This window comes from Carcharodon carcharias, chromosome 3 (genome assembly GCF_017639515.1).
Source record: "Carcharodon carcharias isolate sCarCar2 chromosome 3, sCarCar2.pri, whole genome shotgun sequence".
NCBI classification, from domain to species: Eukaryota; Metazoa; Chordata; class Chondrichthyes; order Lamniformes; family Lamnidae; genus Carcharodon; species Carcharodon carcharias.
The window spans coordinates 5,855,276-5,876,998 of NC_054469.1; the positions used below are offsets into that span (position 1 = coordinate 5,855,276).

The following is a 21,723-nucleotide window of genomic DNA, read 5'->3' on the forward strand; positions in this document are numbered from 1 at the left end:
CAGGTTTTTAACCATGAAAATCCTGTACTATTACCCTAGGCAAAAAGTGCTGCTACTTCAATAAAGGCCATACAACGTCTCACTCTCTTCCATTTTGCTGTGGAAATCTGAAGGAAGTTCAGAAAGCAGTCTGTTTCTGAAAGCAAGAACTTTTCTGTCTTGAAACTGGAAGGCTGCTTCAAATCACAATTTTTCTCAGCACAGTGGATCTCAGGACATCTCCCTATAGCCACCTCAACTCAATCACATATCCCTCCTTAAGTATCTTTTCCACCTCCCCCCTTTCATCCTGGACTCCGTTGTCCTAAGCACCTCTGAATTCAACCTTTCCAAAATATAAAAATCTTTCATGTCTTCCTATTGCCTCCACTTTTGGGCCAGATAAAATTTAATAACATCCCCCAGTTTTCTTATGAAACCTTTGTGAGTTGCTAAAGCCCCTTGTCATCTCTACTATCCTTTGAAATTTAACTGCTGAAAAGTCAAGTCCCTAACTCTCACCCAATGAAAATGTTAAAACCCAGCCCAAATAGGTACATTCAACTTCACCATAGCCTCAGTTCCCACAAACTGTCTTTACTGACCTAGCCCCCCAGTTTACATGCACACATCCTTTACAGAATACTCCCCAAAAATATTAAAAAGGCAACATCCATTTTCACACGATATACCATGAAGCCTGTTGTGCTCACGGGACTGCTTTCTTGATGCTGCAAGAGGAATGGAATCCCATCTCCATTCGGCTGTTGGAATTAAAATAAAATTTTGGCCGAAGTCCCACTCAGAAATGTAAATCAGTCTGGACAAACTGCTTTAACTTGTGAATTTACTCAGCATCTTGCAGCACATTGTTCACACGTACAGGAAAGAGACAAGCTCCTTCTCTTCATCACTTTTCCATCAGGTGGAACGAGGCATTCTGCAGGTGTGCTGAAATTCAGTAACTCCTTTTACCAAGGCTTGAACTTTAGTTGTAGTTGTGTTAAGACAAATGTGTCAGCTTCACCAGAAGTTCATCTTTTCAGAACTGTGAAGCTGTTTTTTGGCTATATAAATGACTTCTTGGCTATGGCAGTTGTACACAACCCACTATTAGGCTTGTTCAGTGTCAAATGCCAAACTATCCTAATCTGCACTACGGTCCAAACACCAACCACTCTCCATGTTTCGGAGAATCAACCAAGATCTCGTCTTCAACATCAAGTCTGAGAGAGTCCTTACCTCAGATCTCCTTTGCTGTCTTTCACCTCCCCAAATCCAGGATCTCCTCCTGATGAACCAATCCTTTGTTCACCAAACACCAACTGATTTCTCTTCCCCATTCTACCATCAACACCCACTGGCATTTGCTTCCAGCCTCTGGAACCTACAGCACTGCCTCCCTCAGTCTTCAAAACCCTATCCTCTAAAGAATTCAAAAATGGCTTTGGATATAAGAAGCTGAGAAATTGTGTAATGTGAAGATTTGGTTATTGCCTCTCTTCCAGCTGCCTGGCTACCCATGAGCAAACTTCAAAACTCAGGTGTTGCAAATTTGGAAACCTTTATTCCCCCATCCCCCAAAACAACTCAAATCACAAGATCAACTCTTTCTTCTGTTGAACACTAGATAGATGCATCTCAAATTTTTCACCTCAAAGTTCTTTAGCATAAGTGGAAACCAAGAAAAAAATGTTTCTAAATTTGCCAGCACCACCATGAGCTGTTGGACATTTAGGGTTCCTTACCCCCAGCATTCATTTCCACAAAGAAAGATCTCATGTGGTGAATAAGAAGATCCAGGATTGGGCCCATCACTGGATTAAATCAGTTGCTCCAGTGTTTAAGCACATCACTGCCATGGGAACATCCTGTTCAGAACCACTTTCCTGGGAAAGTCACTCGCCCTACTAAAACATCACTCTTGGATTTAGATTCCAAGCCAGCCTGAATAGGTCATGCTTTTAGCAGATTTACAGTTAAGGGATAAAATTGCACTAAAGTCCGTTATTCGTGGCTCAGTTAGAACTGAACTAATTGCTACTGAAACTGCCTGAATATAGTCGTCAAATAAATCCCCAAAGTGAAAAGATTGACTGCCAGCTGTCAAACACTAATGGAGGCAATACACTATCTATTGTACTTAGATACAAACAGACTCAGACAGCCAAGAGGGAGATCAATTCAAATTTAAATTAGCATCTGAGGGGAATTAATTTTTTTTTGGAGGGGGGCAGGGACCACTCAAACTAGGATGGGGCCCAGTTAAAACAAAGCCACCTCTAAATCAGCCGTCAACACAATCCTATTCCACAAGGTCCACATTGACACAAACCTTCACATCATCAAAAGCAAGGAAATAAAAAGGTCAACGGACTAAAGCTTGGAAGTTAACAGGGCTGCAGGGGAATTAACATCAGTTATGTACTAAGTTATTGCTGAACGAATTATGGGGAGGGGATTTTGAAGACAGAGGGAGGTGACGCTGAGTAAGTTCCAGAGGACAGCACCAAGTAGCCACCTTCTTGAACTGCTGCAAACAGCTTGATACAAAAAGCATTACTTGCTAGTCCACCTCAGAAGGTCAGACTCAGCTATGTTGGAAACAAAAACAGAATTACCTGGAAAAACTCAGCAGGTCTGGCAGCATCGGCGGAGAAGAAAAGAGTTGACGTTTCGAGTCCTCATGACCCTTCGACAGGGTCGAAACGTCAACTCTTTTCTTCTCCGCCGATGCTGCCAGACCTGCTGAGTTTTTCCAGGTAATTCTGTTTTTGTTTTGGATTTCCAGCATCCGCAGTTTTTTGTTTTTATCAACTATGTTGGAGTTGGACTAGACCCAGATATAGGCCAGGCCAGTTTTCCTTTGCTAAAAAACATAAATGAACTAGTTGGGTTTTTATAATAAGCCTTTTGGTCACTTTTACTGAAGTATCTTTTTAGTTCAAGGTCTTTTTATAAATACAACAGACTTCAAATTCTCAAACTGCTATGGTGGGATTTGAACTCATGTTCTCTGGTTTACTCGTCCCAGCCTCTGGATTACTCATCCAGTAATATCCACTACACTAGAGTACCTGGCTTCTCCTCCATATCCAGAATCACAGTTTGCTACTTTATACTGCTCAACTGGATAAAGAGCATGGACAAAAGAGCAGAGCTCAGCTGTGTAAATGAATAGTGTCTATGGATTACTGTAGCTAAAGGTTAATTAGCATCTACTCATGCAGGAGAGACTTACAGCTTTCATGTTTGCTGGCATCACCTGTTGACTAAATACAGACAGGTTTATACAGCACCAGATGTTGTTTTGAATCCAAAGTGCTAACTGTGCTATTTAACCCAAAATATAGTGACAAAGACACCTGGCAGCATTCAATTCAAAAAACAAATTCTGTCCTTTGGATGACTTACATTAATGCGCAAAATGCATGTTAAAAATCAAAGGAATTTTAGAGATCACTGCTGCTGCCAGATTATGCAGAGTTCATCAGGGGATATGTAAACAGGAGGCTTTTCTGGCAGAGTCTACATTCTTCACACGTGGATCCTGTGCAGACCAAAACTAAGCATTAAACAATAGGGTGTATGGAAGAGGAAGAAGGTGCACATTTAAAGATATTAACTTCAAAAATTCATCCTACATCTTCAAAGTCGAGCACGCTGAGGGGTGGGGGTGCAGTGTGGTGAAAAAAGGCCAGAGCACAGCCAGAACAGCAGCTATGAGCATCAAATGCATCGTGTGCTCCCTATACTTTTCATTTGACAATTGCGGTTTTAGTTAATTTGAGGATTGCTCATGATAGTCACGCACATGCTATTCACTATCACCCTTTGACATTCCGTCTGTGCTTTGTCTCTGCTACTAGTTTCCCTAGGGTCATGAGGATTCGAAACGTCAACTCTTTTCTTCTCCGCTGATGCTGCCAGACCTGCTGAGTTTTTCCAGGTAATTCTGTTTTTGTTTTTGATTTCCAGCAAGCGCAGTTTTTTGTTTTTATCCCTTAGATCCTGGTACTCACATAACCTTGAGCTCCAAGCATTATGTAGAATCAGAGTAATAGTGTTCTTGTTCCATTGTCCAGCTGTGGTCTAGTTTAGAGTCAAAATCACCATAGTTCAAAAGAGTACTTCAGAACACTGTCTCAGAAGAGAATGGAGGCAGGGTCATTGAATATTTAAGGCAGAGGTAGATTGATTTCCTTGCCTAACAAAAATCTAAGGTTATCGTGGGTAGCTGGAAATGTGGAATTCAAAACAAACAGAACAGCTATAATCTTATTGAATGATGGAGCAGGCTCGAGAGACTAAATGGCCTACTTCTGCTCCTATTTGTATGTTCGTATCAGATTTTCAATTATTAAATCATCCTTTCACCCCAAACAGATGCTATGGATCTATCAACTCCCCCAGATGCTTCTCACACCGTGAGCCAATCCATCTCACTGAACTCAGTCTTTCACACAAGGGTCTCCAATGTCCACTCTCCAAGAACCCTTTGGAACTTTCTCCCAAACCAACACAGACTCCTTCCACAAGGGTCCACCTCCAGGGTTTCAAACACTTTCCAGTGTTCCTCTCCCTTAGATTGCAACATTCAAGCTTTGCCTTCCAAGCACACTCAAGTGCTCAACCACGCCAACAGAACACCATTGCTTCACATGCCGACAGTAAAGAGTTCCAGACCTTAAGCTGCCTCCTCAGGTCTACTGGCTTATCACAAACATATTTTGCTTTAAGTCTGCAGCTTTCTCCCTTCAAGCTTGAAGTAGTCCTGTTCCTTACTCACTTCACAGGACTTTTCCAGACTCCTGTTCTTCCTTTGACTCGGTCTTCTTGGGGCTTTCCTCCTTTTCCTTTAGGACTTGCTCCCTGCAGTTCCCTCTCCTGTTACTGCTGACAACCTGGTATCTCGAGGTCCAAAACTCACTCGGCATTCACTGTTACTTTAAATTTAGAGTAACGCATGTGATTCTTCAGCTTAATTTTCTTAGCCATCAGCTAGCGTGTCCAGCTAGCAAGAGACTTAAACTGCTTCTGCCACCTTAGAGTATAATCACGGACTGAACTTAAACTGCTTTCAGTTTGTGTCTGTGGGTCCCTCTGAGCCCCTGTTGCTAGGCAACAGTCTAGTTTTTTTTCTACCTTGTGTTTGTTGTAACTTCTCTTAAAAAAAGTCATAAAACCTCATTACAATGCAGGCATCTTTTAATGTAAAACTAAAAGTCAAGATCCCCCTTTCATAACGCACAAATACAGACATGCAAATTAAACTTAAAGCTAAAACTCATCCTTAACACCCACAAATACAAATATAACTTAAAGCTAATCTCCAGTACCTAACAGGAAGGATGTAAATGCTTTGGATGCAGTTCAGAGCAGATTTACTAGATTGATACCTGGGATGAGTAGGCTGTCTTAAGAAAGGTTAGACAGACTGGGTTGGTTTCCACTGGAGTTTAGAAGAGTGAGGGGGTGACTTGATTGAAGTATACAAGATCCTGACCAGTATTGATAAAGGTGGATATGGAAAGGGGGTTTCCGCTTGTGAAATTGGTCCAGAACTAGGGGGCACTGTTTTAAAATTAGGGGTTACCCTTTTAAGACAGAAATTAGTAGAAATTTTTCCTGAGGGTTGAGAGACTTTGGAACTCTGCCAAAGGAATGGAGGTGGGGGGTCATTGAACATTTAAGACAGGGATAGATTGATTCCCTTGCCTAACAAGAACATAAGGTTCAGGGGTAGATGGGAATGTGGAACTCAAAACAAGATCAGCCATGATCTTATTGAACAGCAAAGCAGGCTCAAGGGGCCAAATGGCCTTCTACTCCTCCATTCTCGAATGTTCATAGGTAGGAACCAGAGTCCAGGCAGTTCAGCTGAAATTAGGACATAAAAAGCAGGGAAAGAAAATCATACCAATTAATGACATTGCCATTTGATGCCCCCATCCACTGCTTTAAACAAACCTCAAACAGAAAGACCATTTCACCCTGTTGCAGATTTCTCTGCAATATCTTGAACTTCACGGCACTTTACGGTCTTGGCAAAATCAGCCAACCACAAACAGCAACTGTGAAAGCCATGACCTAGAAACCAAAATGTGGTATGGTAGAAGCACAAACATTCACTGAAGGTCATTCAGTATTAGTCTATGTTCATACCTTGCCTTCCCCATGATCCTGCCAAGAACACTTACGTACAGGAGCATTAGACCATTCCAATAAGTGTCTTTTCAGCTTTCCAAAACAGGCTGTACAGCTGCATTAACAGCTGTAAAAGGAATCTGTGGGACTGGTCATGAACACTTTCTGGAAGAATTTGTTTAAAAGACACTATCCCTTAAAGGGTTAATGTAGGGCTCAGATTAAGGAGAGTGCTTTTTCAGGAATAGCAAAGGGTAATTAAGGTGACAAGAAAGGCTGCAAATCTCTGGGCTCTAGTAGACTGTGTACAAAGGGTTGATGTTTTAAAAAAAGTGGGTTTTGGTTTTGCTTTGAAAAGAGAAGGACCAACTGCTTGAAACGGGAGACAGCAGTTCTTTTGCAGTCGAGCCAATACACAGCCGGAAGTGAACATAAGCTGCTCTTAAGATGTTCGACATGTCAGAATAGAGTACCCTTGAATATTTTTCAAGTCCACCTGGAAAGCAGTACCAGAGTCATTGATCGTTTCATGGATGAGTGCTGAGACACCAACCATGTAACCCAGACACCATTTCAAGGACTCCAGCATCTATCCTTTGCCTTAACTTTTGGCAGAAATCCTCTATCCCTATTTTTATTTCCATGCATGTGCACATGGCTGGCAATGAACAGCTTGTCCGACGCCAGTATTATTTCTTCGCTAAGAACCGATTGCTGAAAAAGGTAGAGTAACCCAATGTCATTTTCAATGCAGAAGCACTGCTGTGGTCCAAAGGGTTAAAAAGTATGATTTTAATAATCATAAGCAATGAAATAAATTCACAGCAAGTGGGTCAAGCAGAACTATAAACAAACTTTTCAAGCTGAAGTCAAGGCAACCAACTGGCATACACTTCATACTGCTTTATACATGTCAATACTTCATTGCAGCATTAAAATAAGCGATGTGATTAAAACAGCAACACATCTTAGATAAAGGAAAAGCAGGATTACAGCCAGAGTTTTAAATCGTGGCATTTGGCAAGGTTCTCTGAATAAACTCTACTTGGTCAGAGGGTGTAGTACATGGAAGGAAAGGGACAGAATGTTCCTACTTTCTACTTATTAGAATATACTCCTCAGTGACCTTACAAAAATGTCCTGATCTATTTTTAAAAATACTCAGCCAAGTCAGACACTTGAACATGGAAAGTAAACATACTAACAAGGAGAAGGAACTTTAGCCCCTTGAGCTTGTTCCACCATTTAATATCAAGGCTGATCTGATTTAACCTGAAATCTACAACCCTGACTGCTCCCCCCCACCGCTTACCAAGAAGAATCTATCCACCTCTGCCGTATCCAAAATATCCAAAGACTCTTTTCCTGAGAATGTGGTGGGTGCAGGGTCCCAAACACTGACAACCATCTGAATGAAGGAATTTCTCATGTGTTAATTAGTTATATATATTTTTACAGTGACCCCTAGTTCTAGATTCTCCCACAAGAGGGAACATCTCTCCACATCTCAGAATCCTCAGGAATGATATGTTTCAATCAAGTCGCCTTTTACTCTAAATGCCAGCAATACAAGCTTAGTATGTCCAACCTTTCCTCATAAGACAACCCACCCAGGTATCCATCTGGTAAGTCTTCTGAACTGCTTCCAATGCATTTACATCCTTCCCTAAATAAGGTGACTAATAATGTACACAGTACTCCAAATGTGGTCTCACTAGTGCTCTATATAACTGAAGCAGAACCTCCCTGCTTTTGTGTTCAATTCCCCTCACAATAAATTACAGAATGTTATCAGCTTTCCTAATTACTTGCCATGCCACGAGAGGTTTTTTTATGCTTATACAATTGAGTTTATAAAACAGTGGCAACTTGTATAGGATCCTAAATCTCAATCTTGACAGAATACTAAAAATGGAGAAGGGTGAGAGAAAAGAGAAGCATGTGAACGAGGTGAGGCCAACAGCTTAGAGTAAAAAGGTATCACTTAGTCATGCAAACCAATACATGGAATTCCTTCCCAGGATGTGATAATTGTAGTTAAGTAGTGGGGAATTGTCATTGGTGCAGAAAGAGAGAGAATTCAGCCCTTAAAAGAGTCCATACCAGGTCTCTGGACAACAACCCAGTCAGTCCCATTTCCATAGCTCTGCAAGTTTTTCTTTCAAATATCCATCCAATTTTCTTTTGAAATCATTGCTTCTTCTTCCACCACCCTCGGACAGCAATTCCCAGGACATTACAAGCAGCATGAAGACGCCCTACAAATCCTTGTATAAGGACTAGGGAACACCAGTTAATTGGGAACAGTTTTTCCTTGTCTACCTTTATCTAAACCTGTCAATCCTGTACAGCTCTTGTCAAATTTCTCCTCAATCTGCCTTGTTCCAAGGAGAACAACCCTGACAAGCTTCTCCATCCCTGGAACCCCTCACCCCCTCAAAGGCCCTCACATCCTTTCTAAAGTGCGGTAACCAGAACTGGATGCAATACTCTATAAAGCTCTGATTAAGCCACAACTAAAGTTTCAGCATAACTTCCCTGCTTTTTGCACTATTTCTGAAGCTCACGATGTATTTACTTTGCAAACCACTCAATATGTCCTTCCACCTTCAAAAGATTTAAAGATCAATGCTCAAACCCCAGGTTCCTCGGTTCTAAAGGTGTGCAGGAACAGTCATTAAGCTTATATTGCCTCTCTATCCCTTCTGCCAAAATGCATCACCTCACACTTTTTTGCATTAAATTCCATCTGCCACCTGTCTTCTCATTCTGCTAGCTTGTGCTGTTGCATTTGATTAGTATCATCCTCGCTGTTTTGTCACACCTCCAGGTTTAGCATCGCATCAGCAAATTTTTGAATTCAAATATCAGAGTCATTTGTATACATCAAAAAAAAGTGGTCCAAGCACTGACCCTTTGGGAACACCACTGTATACCTTTCTCCAATCTGTAAAATATTTACCACAACTGTTTTGGTTCAAGCCAATTTATTTTTTAAATCCTATTCCATGAGCTACAATTTAACGTGTGGTATGGATTCAGAGTTTATAATTGGCCTCAACCTCCTGCAATTTTTCCTGGGCAGTGCTAGCAGAAACAACTCGATGTTCCACTGGCTAACCATTTACACTGGGAAGGATATGACCAGGCTATAGCATGTGGTCCCCATCAGGAATAAGCAACCTGTCTGCAGAGGACGTCCTGGGGTGCAGTCAGCACAATGGATATAATGCATGCTGCAGAAATTTATCATACAGGCTGCTTTCTGCAGACTTCATGCAGCAAGAGCATTGTACCAGGTTGGCTGAATTCAGAACTTAAACCCAAATCTGCAGCAAGTCAAATCAAAGAACAAAATATTCAATAGCAACCGATACTCAAAACTGAAACAAGTGCCAATTACTATCTTACTATTGTGCAATCTGACCTCACCTCCCTCCAGCTACAAGCCATAGTTCTATTTATAGAGCTCTGTTCACCTAGCAACAAGCCAGTGTGACGTATATGCTAATCAGCTTCACTCAGCCAATGGCAGAGAAAGAGAGATACATGCACACACACTTTGTACTTTGTCAGACAGCTTAGACTTTTAGCACTTAAAAACAAGGCCAGCACAACTATGGAGACTTCACTACCTCAGTGCTTCAGCATCACCAAATAATATAGATCATACTGAAGTTTCACTTCAATGTATTACATACTAGTTGAAAAAGATTTCTGTATAATCTTGTTTCTTTTCTTGATTTTCTTTCTCCCTCTCCATCATAGCTGGCTTACCTGAAGTTACAATGCCAACTCTACAATGCACCACATGGTTCATTTACCCAGTTAAAACACCACAAGAACCGGATGACAGCATCAAAAACTGCATTTGAGAAATAGCTACTTGACAAAGCAGCAGTGTACGGACCATGAAGCCCTACCAGAACACTGTCTTCAGGGAAAGGTACAAATTTGTTAAACCTGTATGAAATACTCAGTCACCATGGATTGGGGGTTAAGTTGCTAATGTTTCCTTCATGATGGATTGGCCAAAGGCAGGTAAGTTGAAGAACAGGTGGCTAAGTGATAAGGAACTGGATACCACCCATCTGAATTGTAATAGTGACAGACACCTTGCATTGTGGGGGATCTACAAGATTTCCCTTTCAACAATCTTGCAGACAGCGTGATGGAACCATCGTTTGGAGGAATGCCTAATCTTGAGATATTTTTAAGCTAGGTCAAATATATTTAGTGACTGGGTATAGTAGTTGTCTTTGACTTCACATTACCAGTTTTCCATGGCAAGCATGCCACTTGCCTTAACCCCCTTTAGCTCTCACAGCCTTTAAGTTCTAATTTTTCCCTTAATTGTACCCCCTTGTTTCCTGCATGCATCACTTCTACCCCTTAACGAAGTCCTAATGCCCACCACAGGACTTCACAGCTAACTGTCTTGTGTGGTTGCATGGTTATGTATTTATCCCTTTTCCTCCCTCTCCTTTGACATTAATCTATTTGTTTGGAAGTGCAGAACATGAGTATTGCTGAACAACACAGCTTTTCATCTTGCACTCATCAGGACATTTGCAAGAATACCCTTTATGTTTAGTATTCGTGCAAATGTCCTGATGCATGCAAGATGAAATGCTTCAACATGTCTCTTTTTTCAACAATACTCAAATATTGTTAATGTTACATCTTTTATGTACAAGCCTTTCCCAATCCATATCTTTGATGGATTCTGCCTGACCTGAGCGCGTGAGCAGTTAATCATAAAGATGATATTAGTATTTTAATCACCACTCACCAAAGCATCTAAAATCAATTCATACTCAATGAACCCAGTGCACAGTAGAAAATCAGAAAAACAAGAAATAAACAGGTCAGGTTAATTTCTGAGGTAAAAAGGGGGAAGTTAATGTTTCAGCTATAACCTTGTCAGATACAGCATGCCCTTCACAGTCAATGAATTATTCCAAAGTGTGGTCACTTCTTTATGTAAACAGCAGGCTGCTTGGCCATAGCTAGCCCCACAAAATTTACAGGAAATTAGAAGTTCAAATGGTGTCCTTTTGAATATCTGTCATTGCTAACACCATATCCAAACTCTTACTCTCAGCTTGCTCCCCTGTTCACCATCCTCCTCCCCAACCCATTTACTTCTCTCATTTGTGCTTCAAGATGAAGATGACGACCATTTGCCTCATCTGCGTGTCTGCTCAGGTTCCAGTGGGTATGTAGGTGACTTGCGCCCAGGAGGTTCTTCTGCAACTAGGACAGGATACCACAGATGAAAGTTTTGGACAAATTGCTGGCTCGGGATCTCACCTCCTTACATCTTCTCTCTGCCTTTGACATCCGCTTGCTTTTGAAGGAGACCACACCATTTATTTGGTTGCATCAGGTGCAGTGATCATACAAACTAGGAGAAACAGGCCATTCAGCCCGTCAAGCTTACTTCACCATTCAATGAGATCGTGGCTGATCTGATAATCTTCAACTCCAATTTCCTGCCTTTTCCCCAAAACCCTCGATTCCCTTACTAATTAAAAATCCGTCCATCTCAGCCTTGAGTATACTTAACGACCCAGCCTCTTCAGCAGAGAATTCCACAGATTGACTAACCTCACAGAAGAAATTCCTCATCTGCTTTAAGTGGGCACCCCCCCTACTCAAATTACACCCTCTGGTCCTAGACTCTCCCACTAGGGGAAACAACCTCTCAGCATCTACCCTGTCAAGCCCCCTAAGCACCTTATGTTTCAATAAGGTCACCTCTCTTTCTAAACTCCAGTGAGGCCCAATCTACTCAACCTCTCAAAATCCCTCCATCCCCAGGATCAACCTAGTGAACCTTCTCTGGACTGCCTCCAATGCCAGTATATTTTTCCTGAGATAAGGGGACCAAAACTGTTCAGTATTCTAGGTGTGGTCTAACTAGTGCCTTTTGGAAATCGAAATATATTACACCTACTGAGTCCCTTTATCTATCCTGCTTGTTACCTCAAAGAATTAGAATAAATTCATCAGGCATGATTTCCCCTTCATGAAGCCAAGCTGACTCTGCTTAATTATATTATGTATTTCTAAATGCATTACATCTGCTATTACATCCTTTATAATAGACTCCCAACATTTTCACAATTATAGATATTAAGCTAACTGACCTTTAGTTAGCTGTTCTGTCTCCCTCCCTTTTTGAATAAGGATATTACACTGGCAGTTTTCCAATCCTCTGGGACTTTTCCAGAATCTAAGGGTCCTTGAAAGATTACAACCACACCTACTATCTCTGCAGCTATTTAATATCCTAGGATGCAACCCATCAGGTCCAGGGGACTTATCGGCCCTTAACCCCATTAGTTTCCATAGTACTGTTTCTTCAGTGATAGTTATTGTAATTATTTCCTCCCCCCAGCTTTTGCCCCATGATTTAGTATTTTTAGTACACCGTTAGTGTCTTCTACTGTGAAGACCAATGCAAAGTATTTACTCAACTCCCCTGCCATTTCCTGATCATACCCATTAACCTCTACTTGTGCCGCTATTTCAGAATACTATGTGCGTTGAAGTAAAGGGTCATTAATTTTGCCTTTTTACCATTTTCCCCCTCTTTGACCCTATTTGGTGCTTTTTTAAAAAAAAATGTTTGTACACTCTTCCCATTACACTCTGGATATTATCTAAATAGCTGCCCTGCATGGTTGCCATGTATCCCCTTTCAAGAACCCTCCCCCTCTCTATTTAGTTTAAAGCCCTCTCTACAGCCCTAGTTATTCAGTTTGCAAGAATAGTAGACCCAGCACAGTTCAAGTGAAGCCCGTCCCACTGGGCCAGCTCCCTGTAGTGCTTCCTTTGAGCACCATGAACATTCACCCCAGACTCAGGCTCTCTATGGAGTATTTGCTTTGGTAAGCGAATGTCAGGCATTCTGGTGAGATGACCAGCCCCAACTCAGTCTCAATATGGCATGGATACCAGCTCAGTTGAGCACCTCAGGTGTCTGGTGTTTTTTTCCTGCCATCTGATCTGCAGAAGCTCCTGAAGGCAGCTCAAGTGAAAGTGGTTGAGTCTCTTGGCATGATACTGGTGCACAATCCAAGTCTTCCATGTGTACAGCAGAGGGGCCAGGGCTATGCTCTATAGACTGATTGGTAGGCAGACTTACACCCCTTTCTCAGACTGGTGCTCGAAGTCTGCCAAAGGCTACAGTTGCTTTGGCAATTCTTGCACATGTTCTCAATATACACAGCTCGATAGTGCTGAGATAAGTGAACTTATCCACTGCTGACATGTTCTGGACCAAAATCTTGGGCGAGAACTGGAGCAGGTTTCCTGTGTTGATCGTAAGGCCGAAGTAGCCGTCAGAAGTTGGGAACAAGTCCAGGCTACATTGCATGTCCAGCTGAACCAGCAGATGGTGCAGTCAGGAATCTGCAAACAGGATATCACGATGTCCTTGCAACTCCAGGCAAAGGCCAAGGTTATGATCGAGCAGCTTACCATCCAAGTGATAACTGATTTCAAAACCAGGATCAGCATCATGGAATGCATCACAGAGCATGGCAGAGGGGAAAAAAACGAGGGCTGGCACTAGCACACAGCACTGTTCAACTCCATTAGTGACAGGGAACATGTCAGAAGACTCCCCATCATCCAGGACACATGCAAGCACACTGTCCTGGAACTGTTGAACCATTGTGACGAACTTTTCAGGGCAGCTAAATTTCACCATAACCTTCCAAATGCCCTCATGGCCGACTGTGTCAAAAGCCTTGGTCAGATCAACAACATGATGTAGAGGTCCACATTCAGTTCTTGGTGTTTCACCTGGAGCTGTCCGACTGTAAATACCATATCAGTAGTTAGTCACACTGGGGACGTACATTGGTGAAAGTTGCTTGCCTATTGCCTTGCAGGGTGTGTTAATCAGTGGTGTTCATGAATACCCTTAGGAAGGCAAGTCAACTTACTGGCACGATAGCTCATGACAGCAACCCTACACCAGCTTTGTGCTGTTCTCTTCCACCCCTCAGACCTGCATGCCAAAGATGAAAGAGCTGTTCATGTTATTTTACTGGGCTTTACATGAGGTTTTGGTTTACAAGTGGTCATGACTCAGCATTCTAAAGACATATGCAGCATTCAGAATAAAAGGCTGACCACCAACAGTTTCCAAAGTCAGAATATAAATTAAACAAAGAACAATGTACCAACATAAACCAGATACAAAATAAACTAGAGGACAGTGTGAAAACGTCACCCACAAAACAAGTGAATGGCAACAAGAGTACTGACAAGCAGAACAAATTCATCTAAAATGTCAATGCTTTTCCCACTGATTTAAAGATTGATTTGTCTCTCTCTGGTTGATGCAATGTGTCATGTAATGTTAGCATAGTGGCTTGTAAGCAGTGGTCAGTCTGCTTGCCACCTCTTGCTTTCAGCTCTCACCGCTGGCTAGCAGTAGAAGTTGCAAATCGATCAGAGTGCAGAAGCCTCTCCATCAGCAAGCCCCAAGTAGCACCACCCAACAGGTAAATAGCCCCATAGGGCATCTCAGAAGAGAAGGCTAAGGGCAAAGGATAAACTCTACAGAAAATCCAGAATGGAGTCTAGTAGGCAGTAATCTGTCATCTAATCAGGCAGCTTTCCAGCAATTCCTGCAGCAGAGCTGGTACCAAACAGTACTCGTATCATTCTTTCCTTTGCACAACATTAGCAATGCTGGAGGGGGTAGGGTAGAAAGTGGGAAAAAGGCCCTAATGCTTGGGTAACTCAGGGCCTTCATACTATTTGCCCAGGCCTGTGCACTGGAGAGGACACTCCAGCATCATAGTTTATATCAACATGGGAAGAAACAATTACTGGTTATAAGATCTCACTTGACTGGCATAGAGCACAAGTGCCAGGGGTTACTTCCAATGGTGTGAGATATCATTACTTCTCAATGGATAGCTACAGCTCACCTCAAGCTGGACAGCCCCCTGCTTGCTTCAATGGGCATTTGGAGCTTAGCGAGTCATTTTGACATGCAGTTGCTAATCTATGCACCAGGCAAGACAAAAACAAAAATACACTAGTCTTTCACATCACAAGCTGGAACACAAGGACTTCAAGTGGACCAGGATCAGAGTTGATGCATGGAATGTCCTCGCTGCCTGACTGGAGAGAGTCTGGAAACAAGCGGTCAGGGAGGATGTGGAAAAAGTAGAGGACAAAAGAAACAATAAGATGCCTGCAGAAAAAAAAAAGAGCCCACCAGAAGGGAAAAAAAAGTCGACCTGGGAGCCAACACCACTCATCTGTGCCAGCTGCAGGAGAGAATGCCACACACGAATCAGCCTTAACAGCCACAACAGAATGTTCAACACAGAAGTAGTGACATACACCCTGGGTACAAACCATTCTCTCCAGAGACAGACATATGCCAATGATTTCCACTGATGTGGATGCTGAGCACTTCCCTCTCTCTTTTCTCCCCCTCCCCCCCCCAAATTTTGTTCTACTCCAAAGTTTCAGCACTAAAATCTAAGCTAGGACTCTAGTGCAGTACTGAGGGAGTGCTGCACTATTGCAAGGACAGTACTCGGGGAACGTAGCAATGTTGCAGATGCTGTCTCAGAGGAGGTTAGCCCAAGCCCCAACCTGCATGTTTTGAGTGGATGTAAAAGATCCCATGGCACTATTTCAAAGTAAGGCAGGGGAGTTCTCTGGTGTCCAGCCAATATTTATCCCTCAATCAACATCACAAAACACACTGCGACTGCAGGAGTCTCTGGCGCACGAATTAGCTGCCACCTTCCCTAAATTACACTTCAAAAAGTACTTCTGTATTGTGCTATAAAGCACTTGGGCATCTGGAGGTTGTGAAAAGTGCTGCAAGTACAAGTCTTTTTACTTTTGTTCTAGATTTCCAATACCTGCAGCGTTTTGCTTTTTGTTTCACTATAAAATCAGGCACAAATCAGCTCATTTACTGGAGGAACAAGTTTGCTTTGAGCATCCTAGACTGGCCATGATAGCCATGGAAATTTTTTTCCCCTCTTGTCCACCCAAGTCAAGAATCTTACAATGGAGGTGGCCACCCTGCCCATGTTCTTAAGAGCTATTCATTAGCCCTCAAACATTTCCATTTCAAGCATTATTGAATTCCTTAGAAGTTACCACTAAATCTATTTTAATTATCTTTCCAGACTGTGTATTCCTGATTATTTTGCCAGAAGCATTGATGCCAATTGGAGCAAGTTAATTGGAGGACTCTGGGCCATGGAAGTGTGACTTGATGTTCATAATGATAAAGGTTGACAAGGAAACTATTGTCTCTGCTGGAGGATTCCAAAACAAGGCATCACAATTTTAAGAGCCAAGTAATTTAAGAGTGAAAGCAGGAAGCACTACCTCACACAAAGGCTAGTGGAAATTTCCATCCCAAAAGCCTGTGGGGTGCTGGGTGAAGGGAGAAGGAGAAATAATTGTAACTTTCAAGACAGTGATCGATAGATTTCAATTGGACAAAGATATTAAGTTCAGGAGCAAAAGTGTGATCTAACTGAATTGCAGATAGGAAGCTGAATTGCTTCATTTGTTCTTGTGTCTAAACCAGCATTGACAATTAGCTGTTCAAATCTACTACATCCTTGCATGTTTTCTTTTCAGCTGCAATGAGAATACAACAGGAAGGCAATCAGATTAGATATTATGCAAATGAGCATTATGCCTCACACAGCAGATAGAGTATGTTGGGTCTATCTGGAGAGGAAATAGCAATTTCCTTTCTACTCCACAAATGTGAAGACCAAATTAAATAACCACACTGCCAATGATAGTTATACAGTACTTGTATATGAAGCGGTTTTAAAAACAATTTACTTCAGTGTAGTGACTTAAAACAAATTCAAGTGCTTTTGTTATCTATTGTAGGTGAATGATCAGTTTGGGCTAAATGACTAATATTGATCAGACATATGCAGAACTGCTGCAGTCTGTGTGATGAAGCATTTGCCCAGTGGTATAGGGAGGGAGTTCCAAATTTTTAACTAGCACAGTAAAGGAATGGTCATGTGTCCAAATCAGGATAGTGTGTGCCTTGAGGTAATGATGTTCCTACACATTGACAGCTCTTGTCCTTGGTAGTAGTGAGTTTAGAAGGTGCCATCATAAGAAGCTTGGTGGGCTGTTACAGTGTATATTGGATAGGTGGTACACACTGCAACCAGTGTGCCAGTGGAGGGAATGAAATGTTTAAGGTGGTTAAGGAATGATGATCAAGCAGACAGCTTTGCCCTGGATGATAATCAAGCTTAAGTGCTGTTACAGCTGCACTCACCCGGTCAAGTAGTGTTCTATCACACTCCTGACTCGTGCTTTGTAAATGAAGAGGCTTTGGGGAGTCAGGGGGTGAACTATTCTCTGCAGAATTCCCAGCCCATGGCCTGTTTTTGTAGCCACAATATTTATATGGCTGGTTCAGGTGAGTTTCTGGTCAATGGGGACACCTCCAGTTTGTTGACATTGGGAGATTCGGTAACAATGTCAAGAAAGGGTTTGAAGAATAATAGAACATATGTTTTGTGCACACTGTGCCAACCATTGCTCAGTGACCCAGCTGCACTATCCAAAATACATGCCAATCTGCGTTGCCAGCATATTCCATGCACGATATTGCAATGTACTGCATCAATGTAAACTAACCAGTTGTTTTCTTAATAAAGACTACTATGGTATCTGGCTCATTTTAGTATATCTAAATCTTTATATATCAGAATCATTAACAAGCAAGAGTTCATGCTCTGAGTGGAGATTTCAAATGTGAACCTGTCCTTTTCATTTTCAAATACTGACTGACCAGCTGAATTAGCATGTGTTTTTTCCCCTCAAATTTCCCTTTATTTGCAGTATATTTTTCTGTAATTTCAGAAAAAGATCTTTTCAAAGAATTAACCGCTACAGTAACCATAGCACATTTCTGCTTGTGACAAACTATATGCCTTGTTAGCACACTACTCAAAGACATGCATCTACTTCAAATAATAGCAGAAATCAGTCCATCTTGGGAGGCATTCCATAATACCAGTGTGACAAAGGTTAGACTAGTAGCCTGGAAATCACTATTCTCAATTTGATCATTGCAGGAATAATTAGAATAAACTGCAGTGACCAAAGTAACAAATTGTAGAGGTGCAAGTAATGACTACAGTGCAAATTAACTGCAATATACCCAGGCCAGCAAGACTTAAATTAGGTATCTAAAAATGTTGAATCAACAGCAACAAACAAGTACAAAAACAAATTTACAGAGCTGATTCTCCTTAAGGAGCATTTTTCCATCTGTCTGGTCAGTTGAGATGAAATAGTGAACTTCCCCAATGAGATACGAACATGGAAGTCAGAGGCTTTTAGTCTTTGGTAGCTGAGTCTGTAATTCTAGTGCTATTTATAACTTGTTAATCTGATAGTAAAATGTGAATGGACTATGTGATCAGTGACACCACATTCATTACATACAGGGTGAAGACTCAGAACCAGTAACCTCCTCCCTCCATATATACAATTTGTTTTGTATTCTGCAAAGGTTGTGGTGATCACAGTAGCATTAAACAAACTCAATCACTATTGCTTTTAAATGGGGGTAGAACTATGATAATTAGCTGCCCAACTTTTTCAGTTAAGAAAACAGCACAAATTAATTTGATGAAATGCAGAGGCCCCGGTCAAACTTTCTAATGTTGATGAGTTTTTTTTTTAATTAGAAAAGTAAAAAAATTCAATGAACAGGAACCTTATTTTCATTTTTCAAAGTTATTCTTGGTAATTCCAAACCAAGAAACTAATTTAGGCACCTTGCTTTAATAAAATGCCAGAAATGCTGTGGTCAGGCAGCATCTGTACAGAGAGAAACAGCGAGAATTGAGGGCTTTCTTTAAAAAAAGGTGCAACTGGAGTAGGAGCTCAACCATAATCTTGCTGGCCAAACAGTCTACGCCTGCTCTATTTATATTAAAGTCAAGAAATTACAGCAGCATAAATAATTTCTTGAGTTACTCATGTCATGTTTTCCTGGAGGCACTACATCATTAATCATTCCCTGAAATGTGGATGCGCTGCAAATTTGGGCTAACGTAATAGCCAAAAATAATTACTACCATGGGATTGCTTCATCAATTTAGAAACATGTTTGGTTATAATTTCAAACTTCCTAGACAGGTGGCACACACAGAGCAGAGTTGTACTAATTTAAATTTAAACTGTTTTAATCTCAGATGATCATAAGTGATGAGGTATAACTCACCGCCCTATAATGCGAGAGTCACCAGTCTCTATGGTAAGCTGGGAGTTCATTGCCTCGAAGCTTGTATTTTCCAACAGCTTCATCTTGGAAGACTTGATTTACTCCACTTGTGGGTCTGTGAAACGAGACTCCAATTCTTGATGCTGTAACCATCAACATAAATGGAGGGGGAGAGAAAGAGACAGGATTATCAAATTTTAACATTAATTTCCCAAAAACAAGCACATCTACAGAAGAGCTAGTGGATTACTGCCAATAGTTCATGCAGGCTAAATTCAACAACAGTCTCTCAGGGAAAGAATACAACAGTTCTGATCACACCCACATCTGTTCCACAATCAGACGGGGCAGGGAATTAGACAAAAATTGATGAATTCTGCAGAATCACAGGGTTGAGTGTAGGCTAGAAAGGCGAGGCACATAGAAGGCATTGTTACAGACAAGCAGGGAGGCTAGACAGAGTATGGTGGCTATGTTACTGCATGATTCAAAACTCCAGAATAATAATCCAGATTATGAGAGTCCAACTACTACTATGGAAGTTTGAAAATTTAAATTCAATTAAATAACTGGCATCATTAAATGTGATCGAGGCTGTTTGATTGTTGTATCACAGAATCACAATTGTTACAGCACAGAAGGCAGCCATTTGGCCCATGTCTGAGCTAGTTTTCCATAGGAGCAATTCACCAGGTGCCACTCCCTACCTTCTCCCCAACGTCCTGCACATTCTTCCTTTTCAGATAACAATCCAACTCACTCTAAAGTCTCGATTGATCCTGCTTCCATCACACTTAGTGGATTCCAGAGCCTAACTACTTCCTGCATGAGAAAAGTTTCTCATGTTGTCATTGTTTCTTTTGCCAATTCCTTACATCTGTGCCCTATGGTTCTCAATCCTTCCAATCAAACAGCTATTCCCTGATCTACTCTATCCAGACTCATGATTTTGAACAACTCTCATCTCAACCTTCTCTTCGCCAAGGAGAAGAGTCCTAACCTCTCCAATCTATGTAATTGAAGTTCCTCATCCTAGGGACCATTCTTGTGAATCTCTATGACACTCTCTCAAATGCCTTCATGTAGTGTCCAAAACTGGATGCAATACTCCAGTGGAAGCCAAGCTATTGTTCTTTACAAGCTTAACATACTTCCTTGCCTTCATACTCTATTTCCCAGTAATAAAACCCAGGCGATTGCATGCTTGCTTTATTAACCACGCTCTCAACCTGTCCCGCCACCTTCAATAATTTATGCATATACACAAGTCCCTTTGTTCCTGCACCCCTTTTTAGAATTGTGCCCTTTTGTTATATTGTCTCTCCATGTTCTTTCTACCAAAACAAATTACTCTACACTTCTCTGCATTCAACTTCAATACCCAATTGTCTGCCCATTCCACCAACTTGCCTATGTCCATTCAAAGTTCTACACTATCTTCCTGTTACAACCATAGCCGATGTTATTCACTGAGCAAGCCAAATCCCAGAGGGAAACTGGTCTTGCTGGTCATAACTCTGTATTTTGAAAATGAGGGAAAGAACTGATTCCAGAAATAGAATCCCAGTAACACTTAGGATTTTAAGGTTTATTAAAAAGAAAAAGCTTAAGCACACAAGATTACATTTAGAACAGTTTTACAAAACATTGCCAAAAAACAAACCCACTTCGTCAGAACACAAGGGCTACTTGGCAACAGCTCCCTTAGATTTTTAACCATAAAAATCCAGTGCTATTACCCAAAGCAACTCGAGACTGGGCATCCATGAGGCGCTGTGGGCCATCAGCAGTAGACTTGTACTCGAGCACAATCTGTAACCTCATGATTCAACATATCCCCAACTCTACCATTACCATCAAGCTAGGGGATCAACCCTGGTTCAAAGAGTGCAGGAGAGTATGCCAGGAGCAGCACCAGGCACACTTAAAAATAAGATGTCAACCTGGTAAAGCTACAACACAGGACTACTTGCGTGCCAAACAACATAAGTAGCAAGTGAAAGACACAGCTAAGTGATCCCACAACTAACAGGTCAAATCTAAGCTCTGCAGATCTGTCACATCCAGTCATGAATGGTGGACTATTAAACAACTCACTGGAGGAGGCTCACAAATATCCCCATCCTTGATGATGGGGGAGCCCAGCATATCAATGCAAAACATAAGGGTGAAGCATTGGCTACAATCTTCAGCCAAAAGTGCCGAGTGGATGATCCATCTAGGCCTCCTCTGGAGGTCCCTGGCATCACAAACTCCAGGCTTCAGCCAATTCAATTCACTCGTGATAAAGAAACATCTGAAGGCACTGGATACTGCAAAGG

At 41.6% G+C, this 21,723-nt stretch overlaps 1 protein-coding gene across 5 annotated transcripts in view; it reads right to left on the minus strand.

Moving 5' to 3' along the window:
* The window catches only part of LOC121276530 (repressor of RNA polymerase III transcription MAF1 homolog), a 54,594-nt gene that overhangs the window by 22,253 nt on the left and 10,618 nt on the right, over window positions 1-21,723 (minus strand). For 4 of the 5 annotated variants that reach the window (XM_041185054.1, XM_041185052.1, XM_041185053.1 and 1 more), the window contains one exon: window positions 19,403-19,545. The exons of the other annotated variant lie outside the window; for it this stretch is intronic. In XM_041185054.1, coding sequence (XP_041040988.1) covers window positions 19,403-19,485 — 83 coding nt within the window. In that variant the 5' untranslated portion in view covers window positions 19,486-19,545. The remainder of the gene's footprint in view (window positions 1-19,402; window positions 19,546-21,723) is intronic. 5 annotated transcript variants of the gene reach the window in all.